The 11,465-nt window shown below is 40.3% G+C and overlaps 1 protein-coding gene across 1 annotated transcript in view; it reads right to left on the bottom strand.

The window, feature by feature from the left end:
- Positions 1–11,465, bottom strand: part of fndc7b (fibronectin type III domain containing 7b) — a 54,938-nt gene that overhangs the window by 5,503 nt on the left and 37,970 nt on the right. Inside the window, exons 42-55 of the mRNA XM_042513396.2 lie at positions 11,406–11,455; positions 11,061–11,271; positions 9,963–10,223; positions 9,258–9,521; positions 8,880–9,143; positions 7,802–8,062; positions 6,276–6,536; positions 5,928–6,185; positions 4,640–4,903; positions 4,165–4,425; positions 2,633–2,893; positions 1,721–1,981; positions 1,216–1,473; positions 111–371 (exon numbers count right to left, since the gene is read on the bottom strand). Of these exons, the coding sequence (XP_042369330.2) occupies positions 111–371; positions 1,216–1,473; positions 1,721–1,981; positions 2,633–2,893; positions 4,165–4,425; positions 4,640–4,903; positions 5,928–6,185; positions 6,276–6,536; positions 7,802–8,062; positions 8,880–9,143; positions 9,258–9,521; positions 9,963–10,223; positions 11,061–11,271; positions 11,406–11,455 (3,396 nt within the window). The remainder of the gene's footprint in view (positions 1–110; positions 372–1,215; positions 1,474–1,720; positions 1,982–2,632; positions 2,894–4,164; positions 4,426–4,639; positions 4,904–5,927; positions 6,186–6,275; positions 6,537–7,801; positions 8,063–8,879; positions 9,144–9,257; positions 9,522–9,962; positions 10,224–11,060; positions 11,272–11,405; positions 11,456–11,465) is intronic.

Here is an 11,465-nt window from a genome sequence, read left to right as displayed (position 1 = left end):
ATATAATGTAGGACTTGAAATACCACCTAAACATTTCAACATATTCTGCTTGTTTTGGTTAAAATTAATTTGACAATTAACTACATTTATATTTGAGCTTTAATATTTACCTGCTCCTTCCTGCACAGGTGGACTAAATGAGCTGTTGCAGACGCCGTTAGAGGCTTCGACAGAGAAATTGTAAATGTCACCACATTCCAGGCCCTCGATGGTGCAGTAGGGGCCGGGGCTGTCGCAGTAGAGTGCGTCTCCATACATAGGTTGGGCACAGCCGAAATACTCGACAGCGCCCTCACTGGCATCCCAAGACAGCATGGCAGAATTGGTCTCGCAATCGATATCCACTGCAAGACCGGAGGGCTCACAGGGCACTGCCACAATGGAGAAAAAGCACTATTAGAGATTCAAGCAGGAGAAGATGGCCTGCAGTTTTTACAGTTTAACTCAACTCACCCTGGTTGATTTTACAAGAGTTGAAACAAAGAAAGAAGAATTATTAAATTCTAATAAAGACAGATGACTAGTTAAGTGCAAAACTGAGCAATTACACGCAATTGTGACTTCAATGTGTCAGTTTAACTTGACTGTAATGTGGAAAACAAACTGTAGAGAGTTGCTGCATTATTATTGAAGCACAGTAACAGAAGAACAAAAACAATATGAAAAGCTAGATTATTAATGATGACTTGTAGATGACAGTATCACAATAGAAAATGTCTTTGCACGATTTCCCTAAAGGTTTAGCTTGCTTCCTCTTTGTTCTGGAAATATGACTCCAAGTAATTATTTGTCAATTAATTAATGATCTAGGCCAGTGAAAGACATTCAGACAAATACTAGAAAATAAGTCACATCTGACAGGCTTCCTTTAAAAAATCCCCAAAAAGATCATTGGATCATTAGAATTGTTGCCAATGAATTGCTGATGAAACAACAGTTTAATCTCTAGATTTGATTATCCATATCATCAGCAGACCAACATAAAAACTATCAGAATATGATGCTGTAGTTAAATTCACACCTCTTTAAATTTAAATAAAACAAAATTAAATTAAAACTAAAGAAAAGATAATTACATAAAAAGACTTTACTGACTGTTTGATGTTTTAACTGCCTTATTTTTTGTTGGTAATACTGTATATTTACCCAAAGGAACCAGCATAGATATTGAGGGGGATTATCCTGGTGAAATGAATCAAACTAAAATGTCTCTACCTGTTCTGAAGGTTGAAAAGCTTGGCTGGCTGGTGCAGTTTTCTCCAGAGGCGGTGATGCTTAAGTTGTACACCTGTCCGCAGTGCAGATCAGCTAGGGTGCAGTTATTCACTAAGGTGTTGCACCTCACGACATGTCCATCCGAGCCTGTGGCCGTCAGTAGGTAGGATGTGGCCACAGGGGAGTGTCCCCACATCACTGTGGCTCCATTGTCCTCACAAGATGGCACTGCTGTCACATTGTCTGGGACACAGGGCGCTAAAGAGGACAGAATAACCATTAATGTTTCTGGTTTTGTTTGTATTTTTAGATCACCATTGGGTGCTGCAATTCTTTCTGGTATCCACATAATAATTTTTTTCAGAGTGATCTCAAAATTAAACAAAAACCATGACAACACCACATGCAACTAAACAGATAATAGTATAACCTCACATAAAATACAACAGTCAAAAACAACGAAACTAAAAATAAATCAGGGCTAAACTGGCGGGCTGATAATTACCTGTTTTGATCTTCTTTGGTGGGCTTCTGAGGCTGCTGCACTTATCAGAGGAAGCTGATACTATGATGCTGTAATGCATGCCACACTGGATATCCTCAAGTTCACATGAGTAGGAGGTGCTGTTACAGGTAATGACTGTTTGGTCATGGCCTTCAGCGGACACCACGTAGAGCGGTGAGTTCTCCATCATTTCCCATTCAACCAGGATTGTGTCGCTGTCGCATTGTGTCACTGCACTAATGGATGTTAGAGCACAAGGACCTACACAACAGGACAGGAATATAAACAAATAGTGAGTCGCAGTGGGAAATAAAAAAAGCTCACAGTGTCAAGTAGCTTTAAAACAGTCATGTCCAAAGTCTGGCCCGGGGACCAATTGTGGTCCTCAGACTGATTTTAAATAGCTGTTGGCTTATCTTTAATTTAATCAACTCAATATAATGTTGTAAATTTCCTACATCACAGTATAACAAAATAACAGAGAATTTGTTTTTTCTCATTCACCTCATGTTGGCAGGACAATCATGAAAATTGTAGACATGCAACAAGTAGGAACAATAAGCAAAACTACTGTGGTCTCATAAACAAACAGTAAACAAGCAAACTAACACATAGCCAACACCAAATATTTTCTGCAAGATAGCAGACATGGCAAAGGCAAAGAAGCACAAGTCGACAGCCGCAATCAGGGGCGATGGAAAGTTAAATACTCTTTCACTTAAAGACAAAACAGTTGCATTTGAGCCATTTTTAGTCATTTTTTTTACCCATATGATATGAGAAGCAGCTGGTCCCAAATAAATATTAATATGATGAAATGCTTAGTAGATAATTTTCCTAATAACCCTTCAAAGACAACGAGCACCATACTTCAAAATCAGTGTATTGAGAGAAGAGATTCTCGTGGAGTACCTGTCTCGAGCTCAAAGGTGGTGCTGTGATTACTGTGGCAGTGTTTGTTGATGGCAGTGACATAGAAGGTGTAAAGTGTCCCACACTCCAGATCTGGGACATTACAGGGGGATGAGGTGGAGCTGCAGCTGGAGTTTTGACCTCCCACCCCTTGGGCCAGCACAGAGTAGCTGGTGGCTCCTTCTGAGGCGTCCCATGTCACCCAGGCGGAGTTTGATATGCAGTCCAGACGGCCCACAGTGTTCCTGGGCACACACGGAGCTGTAAATGGTGAAATGGACAGGAATGAGCGTGTCGGCAGAGTAGTTCAGGAAAGGTTTTTACACTCGAGTTACAATTATATCAAAGATGTTTAGGTTATATATTTGCAACAAATTATATTTTGATAAAATGTTTCTGTGGGAAAAAAAGGGGGTTCTGCATTTAAAGAAGCTCTTCGAATGAGTACAAGTGTCATGTGATCCTTCTTGTTGTGCAACCCCCTCCCAAAATAAAGGCAATATATCATTCTTTAAGGGAAAGGCATACATTATTTATGAAGCTTTTTTTATATGGGAAGTAGGGAAATACATGTAGAATATATGCTAAAGTGCACCATGTATATGCATTTTAAACATTTCTATCAATTATTCAAGTGTTTACTCAAGTGGTCAAATAAATGTTCCTAATAACCATCTCTGTGAGAATAAGATGAGAAGACAGAAATATTTACTCCCACTTAAACCACAAATGATCATTTTTGTATTTATTTTGTGAGAGGAGTAAACAAATGAGATATAACATGTTAATAAGTGAGCTTGAGGGTCGCCTGCAGTCACAGTAGAATAGTTATCATTTAATTCAGTTTTGGCCAAAAACATGTTTTGGGAGATCACAGTGCTCTTGGCCTTTGACCCTCAAATTCTAATCAGTTTGAGTCCAAGTCGACATTTGTGCCAAATTTAAAGAAAGTCTTTCAGGGCATTCTTGAGATTTACAACAATGAGACAAACAAAAGTCACATTGATCTTGAACTTTGATCTGTGATCGCTACAATCTGATCAGTTTACCCATGAGTCCAAGTGTATGTTTGTGCCTAATTAGAAGAAATTCCCTCAAGGCGTTCTTGAGTCTTCGTGTTTGTTGTTTCCTCAAGCCACAGATATTGCCAGGATAGAGGCAAAATAAAATTAATGAGCATGTTTCTTGTAATACTGAACTGTTACTTGAAATGTAAAACACCAAACAAATGTAAGCAAATGCACAAACAGCAGCTATATGAAAAAAAGAAAACCTGCTTTTGTAACGCTCATTGCCTGCAGATGGTGCACGTGTTACATTTTTAGCAGCTATTTCCTGTAAGCGGCACAGCTTGGCATGTTCAGAGGCAGTCCGACAATAACTGCAGTATCCCCCCAGTGGGGAATCTGGAGCCTGGTTAGCAATGCATTAAAGTGATTGCATTTCTGAGTTGCAGAGTCATTTTCAGCGCCTCATATGATGAACACACTGATATGTGCATTTTAGGAAATGGCTGACAGCTTAAAGCTTACCTGAGCAAGTCTGTACCACATGGCTGGGCTTACTCTCACATCTATCTCTGACAGACAACACAGTCACATTGTAGGTCTGTCCGCATGGTAGATCTGATATGGTGCAGGCAACACCACTGGAGTTACAGTAGAGTCTCGCCCCACTGCTGCTAACTGCAGCCACGTGGAAGTACTGGGCATCGGGGTTGGTGAGCCAGGACACTGTCATGGCATCTTCATCACACTGTGCTTCAACAGCCACATCCTGGGGGGCACAAGGGGCTGAGCGGGAGAGGCAAAAAGAAGCAAAGAGGGCAGGATAATATGAGATTGTTTAACTACACTATGTTGGGGACCATAAAAGTCAAACAAAAAAAAAACTCTAAATGCTAATTCACACTTCAGTTCACCCACCTCACTGTTACGATAAGTGATGCTGTTATCTCTTAATAATTAAAGAAAATCACATTAAGCCTTTACAAACAGTCTGTGATACCTGTGCGCACGTAAGCCTTGTCGCTCTCCACACTGGAGCAAGAATCATCCAGCGCGAAAACGCTCACATTGTAGGTCTGTCCACACTGCAGGTCCCTCAGGTCACAGAAGGTCATGCTGTTGTTACATTCAATCCGGTGGCTTCCATCTTCTGCAACAGCCACCGCAAGATAGGAATGTGCTCCACTGGCTCGCTCCCATGTCACTGCAGCAGAGTTTGAGTGACATTGCAGGGAAGCCTTAACGTTGGTTGGCCTGCAAGGCACTAGGAGAGAAAAAGACAAAAAAAAAGCAAGAAGTGAGATGACATGCCCAAAAACGTCTCAAAATTATTTATAATTTTGTGGAGTCAGAGTTTTTTATTGAATCTCTGTGTATTCTGTCTGGCAACATTTCAGTTTTAATTCTTTTAATGTCAATCTTTTGACTTTGATTATTCATGCATATGTAAAAAATGGAATCAAAATATATCCAATAAAGGATTCTGAAAGGATACAAAGTCAATAAGTAGATGCAAACACAGGACTGAGGTTTGACAAAATAAAATCAAACGCTGGTCTAGGCCCAGAGGTCTGCCACATTTGATTCTAATGTCAGTGGTTACTGTGTCACGAATAGCAAAACCATTGGCACTTCTCAAATTGATCTGAAAAACACCCACAAAACTCCTCCATAATGTCAAGAGTTGGTTTCTAACCCTTTGAAACCTGAGCAAATTACCCAAAAAATAGAGAATAAATTGTAAAGAAAAACAACAACCAAAAAACAAGACAATTACCTGTTAAAAAAAAAACAAAAAACAAGTAAATTATCTTAAATATGCCTAAAATAATAGTAACTCTGTAAAATATTTTAAATATATACTTATGATAATTATAAATCAGGTTTTGTGGAAATTTTTCCCCAAAGTTTTTAAAAAAAAAAAATTTCCAAATCAACTAATTTCTTGCAATTTGCCTACTGCCTTTCGCCCCATGTTTTTTAAAGACTTCAGACCAATGCCCAGGTTTCAAATGGTCAGACAGCTTTTAAAAGGTGTCTGAATACAGCTCAATACACTGATGTTGTGCCAGGTTCCAAAGGGTTACATTTCACATTATTGCCTAAAGACAGAAATTGCAGCGCATCGAAGAATACTTTTTTCTGCCAGCCCTGCAATGAAATGTTCATGGTTATTGATAAAAATTGAAATAAAACCTTTTTTAATTTAACCAACAATGTCCTGCAACAATTGAAACTCAAACCAAAGCACTGAACTCAGGAAAAATGACACTTTCTGAAAAATGTACCTGACTGCAGGTTGAGGTAGGCGTGGCTGTTGTCACACCGTCCATCCTGAGCTGTCACTGTCAGGTTGTAGAGTTGGCCACAATGCATGTTGGGCAGATGGCAACAGTCTGTGGTGCTGTTACAATGAGTCATGTGACCATCGGGCCCGTAAGCTCGCACCATGTAGGACGACACACCCTCCCCTTCTTCCCAGTACACAATGCCTGTGTCATTACTGCACACCATCTCTGCAGTTACGTTTTGTGGTACACATGGAGCTACAGATAGACACATGGATGGGTATGAACGAACACAGGTATAAACAGAGCTTTAATATGACATGCCATATGCCAAACACCTGATTTTACCTGTGCTGAGCTCCACAGCAGAGCTCCCAGCGCTGCTACACGTCTCATCTGAAGCGCTAACAGTAATAGAGTAGTTGAGGCCGCATAGTAAGTCATCGAACAGGCATGTTGTCCCGCTGCCGTTGCATGTTGACGCATAGCCGCCATTGCCCTGGGCAAATGTTGTGTATGACGTTGCCCCTTTGCTGGGCTCCCAGGAGACCGCCACTGCGCCAGAATCACAAACCACCCGGGCCTCCACCCGCTGTGGCACACAGGGCGCTGCACAGGCACAGAGATAGAAATATTAATCTTACATGATGATGACATGATGAGTATCAGTTTAGATCTATTAATCATCTATCTATAATTCTTATTATAAGCACCGCAAGCGAAAACAACACAAAAATGTTGTCCAAATCAGTTTTATGGAAATATCATACTGTTAAGTAGTATGCAAAATCACAAAAACTGATGAAAATACAGTGTCCTAAGTTCTTCAAATATTGTTAATAGAAAAAACACAGATAGCCCGACTAAATTAGCCCAATCTGTAACAGAGAATTATATCGAACTGCCGATGTCGCAATATGATTTTCCCCTTTTTCCATCAAAATTAGCGCATGTGCACTGTTTTTTTAAACAGGGGAAAACCCACTCAAAATTGGGTATAGATTTCTTTCCAGTTGCCAGTAGACCAGAGGTGTGAACACAGTCCTGCAGCAGACACGTATGACTTTCTGTGTGAGTATTTTTTTACAGGGGTGTCATGCTTGATGTCACGGAGGGGCCAGAAAACTGGTTAGTCAACTGAAGAAAGCAACATGGAGGCCAGTGAAACTGTTGCAGTGGTTACTTCTCAATTTTATTTCTCTTACTTATTAAGTCTCTCTTTTGAACTCAGTGCAGTCTAATTTGGAACTATGTGTGAGTCCTGCTTGGGCAAATACTGGTGGCTCGTCACTGCATTGTGCCGGTAAAAGGGCTAAAATCAAATATAGTTACAATTGGAGGAGCTGTCTGACCTGACCTTAAACTGCATGACAGCATGAGTCCACAACCAGCCCCCTTTGCTCAGTGGTCCGGAAGAAAATGCTTAGGTAGTGTTTAGCGAGTAATGAAGTGTTAACCAGCTTAATTTAACTGCCAATGACAGATTAAGGTAAGGATTAAGGTAAAGGTTACATCATTTTACCTACAGGATAAATCACATATTAACATATAAAGAATTAAGAAAATAGACAAAGTGGATTATTGCTCCTTTGGCCTCATATTAAGTCACTACAAGTGACGTAGCAGATTTCAACTGTCGCATCGTATGTCTTGTACTGGAGGCGTGTGCAGTTTGAAAGGGCCGTGTCATGTAGGCTTCAAACAAAATGTGGCTGCAACTATAACTCATCTCATCTCATCATCTCATTAAAATTAGTGTGGCCACTAGGATATTGTATTTCCATCATTAATAAATAAAAAAATTAAAATCCCAGATGTTTGCAGGTGTTGCTGTTTTTTTTGTGTCGTGGCGAACACAAAAAAAATGTCCTCACCTGCTTGCAGCTGTTTCATGTCAGTCTGAGAGACATTGCACACGCTGTTGACGGCAGTCACGCTGATGTTGTAGGTGAAGCCACACATAAGATCTGAGAGGATGCAGTAGTTTGACTCTGCCTCGCAACTAGTTTCATGTTCTTCTATGCCCCGGGCTTGGACAATGTAGTAATCGGCTCCTCTGCTGCCCTGCCACTCCACTCGGGCTGTGTTGGTAGAACAGTCCACTATAGGCTCAATGTCTTCAGGAGGACAAGCCACTGGAGGGGGACAGGGGAAGAAGGAAAATCACTGAGGTCAATGTGGCAAAGTCTGACTTTAAATGGCGTATTTCATTAAACACTGATTTACCCAACTTTAAACAGGCAAAAACTATTATTTGGTTGACCTCTTCTGAATGAATTTTTCAAGTCAACTGCAGCTCTGATGGCATCCGATATCACTGTAGAGGAGATTATCTGAAATGCACGTGTGTACAAGGCTCAACATTTTTAATTGATAACCATCTAAAAAGATACCAGGGATTTCTGAGGTTTTTCTTTTTCAGGGATTTTTTTCCTGTTTAAACTGACTGTCACTTAGAATTTTTGTCATCCAACAATAAGATGTGTAAAAAAATACATATTATCAAAATAATGAGTGCATAGAGAAATGGGGAAAGAGGATATTTTTGAATAAGTCTTGGGACCCTTTCTGGCCCTAAAAGAGAGATTGTCTGACTAATTTTGAACTAGCACCTGGCATAAATAATTGGTAAATTCTGATATAACCAAATTTCTTAAGGGACTTTTTTAATTTTATTTTATTCTAACTGTAACTTTGTGTTACAGTTTTGCTTATATGAATAATATGAACGAATGAATGAATAAAAGGAATAAATGAATAATAAAAGGATGTGATGAACACACTCATATGCCATCACTTTAGCTATATAAGGATTTCAGCTACCACAGGTCAATAAAACAAGACTCTTTTAGTTGGTGAAATTACAAAAAAAACCCTGATTCTTTTAAAATCTTTCCCCACAAGTCTCATTCAATTTTACAGAATAAAAGGTGTTTTGTTTTTAGAGCTTACCTGATTCCACCTGCTTACTGGTGCTTGGAGGGCTGCTGCAATTCTCATTTGAGGCCACAGCCATCACATTATAGGTCTGGCCACACTCCAGGTCAAGCTCGCAGTTGGTGTAGCTGGAGTTGGCGTTGCAGATGGAAACATGGCCACTAGAGGAACGAGCTGTTGCGGTGTATTCGACAGCGCCCTCTGCATAGGCCCAGTCCACAAGGGCCGAGTTGGTGTAGCAGTCCAGAACCACTGAGCCCATGTTAGGTGTGCAGGGAACTGAGAGAGGGAGGGAAGAAACGGAGGACTGGAGTTACACTTGAACGCCTTCAGAGCAATAAGAGTGAAAAATCGCTCACATGCAGGAGATTCATGTAAATGAAGTTCTTCTACCTGACTTGAACTCTATAGCTGGGCTGGGTAAACTTGAGCAAGTATCATCCTCCGCCACCACCTGGACAGAGTAGGACTGGCCGCAGGTCAGGTTGGTCAAGGTGCACATTGTAACCTCTGCACTCTCGCAGGAGGACATGGCTCCACGTGTGCTCCGAGCTGTCACTTTGTAGGATAGAGCCCCCTCGCTGGCACCCCAGGACACACGAGCCTGATTCATAGAGCAGTCTATCTTCACATCCACATCAGCAGGAACACAAGGCACTGGGAACAAACAGAGAGGAGAGTAAAGTAAGTTTATAATCTAATCACCGAGTGGCAAGGAATTTAAATCAAACATAAAAAATTAAATGTCCCATATAACTTCTTTGGACATATTCTGTATGACAAATATTTAAGATACAAGTTAGGATTGGATAAATTTAACATTAATTTTAATGATACATTGTTACCTATTTTAATTGGTTCATTAATTTAGTGCTCTAATAACATTTGGCCTCTGACTGTTTGGGATGTTGAAGATAAAAATTAGATGACTTTCTAGTTGAGTTATGAGTGAATTTGTTTGGCCTTTACAAATAAACAAACAAACAAAAAAAAGAATAAAAGCCACCTAAACTCTAACAGTTTACACGCCTTCTGATCATAGAATAAAAGATGTATGAAAGAAGTCCACACAGACTAAAAATGTCCTTAATGTCTCACCCGACTGCAGCGTGTCGGCCTCACTGGGGTCAGAGTTACACCGCTCGTTTGAGGCGACGACCGTCACTGTGTAGTTCTTTCCACAGTAGAGGTCAGGCATGCCACAGTGCTCGCTGTCGGACCAGCAGCTGCTTGACTGTCCATCTTCCTGCGTCACCGTGGCAGTGTAGTACTCCGCCCCGGCCGAGCCGTACCACGTCACCACAGCGATGTTTGAGAGGCAGTTCATGAAGCTGGAGACGCCTGTAGGTGGACAGGGCTCTGAGGGAAGCAAGGAAAATAGACTGTCAGGTGCTGTTTTTGATGATCTAGGGTTAACATCAGTGTACAAAGTTTAGTTTTTTGTTGTTGTTGTTGTTTAAGTCTTGTAAACAGTCCACCAATTTTGTGTGTCTGTCCTGGTCTGTCGGTGTTGCTTTCCCTGAGGTTTCTCCATATAGGAGTGTGAAAGAAGTTGCACTGATCTTATCGTTTAAAACCCTCAAACAAATCTGCAATTTTGAGATATATGAATATACTTGATAATGGGTCATGAGAGATGTTAAATTCATCACCAAAACAAAAGTGTTAACCGATTTTTTGTTAACCACAGTCGATTGAAACTAGATGAGTCAATTTTTGAAGAAATTGGGGTGTGAATGCTGCATGCTGTAAGGCTGATGCTACACTTGCTGGCTTTAAAAGTTGAGTAATCCCAACAATGTATGAAAGATGTGTCTTATTTATGGGTATGAAAGATGTGGAATATTTCATGGTTTGATGAAAAGCTGATGCTCAGCTGCATTGCTGGTTTTAAAAGATGAATGATAGTAATAATGTTTCAAAGATGGGGAGAACTGTGAGGTTTGTTGAAAAGCTGACACTAAACTTTATTGCTGGTTTTAAAAGTTGAATAATATCAATAATGTATGAAAGATGTGGAAAAGTGAGAAACGGTCTGAAGAAAGTAATAAGCGAAATAGGTAACTGAATTCAATTTATAACTTCAATTTATAACAATTTACTTTAACTTTCAGTCATCAGAGTGGAGAGTTCAGTTGAACAAGTGTTAAAAATATGGTCCCTGAGCTGGTGTTTTAAAGGTGAACAGAAATCTACCTGACACAAGCATTGAGGGCTGACTGGGGAGGCTTGTGCACACAGAGTCAAATGCCTGAACAGACAGCGAGTACTCCTGGCCGCACAGGAACTCAGATATATAGGTCCAGGTTTCATTTGTGCTGAGCTGAATTATGTGGCCACTGTTGTTGTCTGCCGTCACAATGTAAGAATCAGCAGTGTCACTTGGATCCCAGGTCAGCGATCCCACCTTAGAAACAGATAACAATATCATCATCAGTACATGATAATCAATAAATTATTGTTTAGCCCCTTTCAAAATAAAAGCACTTCACAAATGAATGCAAAAGAAGACAGAGTAGATGGACAGTTTGTAAAATTCACCTTCATAGTGCAGTTCAGGGATGATTTCAAGTTCTGGGGAATACAGGGAGCTAAAAACAA

Source organism: Plectropomus leopardus, chromosome 5 (genome assembly GCF_026936395.1).
Source record: "Plectropomus leopardus strain MGB_pleo_1.0 chromosome 5, ASM2693639v1, whole genome shotgun sequence".
NCBI lineage: Eukaryota > Metazoa > Chordata > Actinopteri > Perciformes > Serranidae > Plectropomus > Plectropomus leopardus.
The sequence above is the reverse complement of the archived record's forward strand: the minus strand, read 5'-3'. Positions and strand labels throughout refer to the sequence as shown.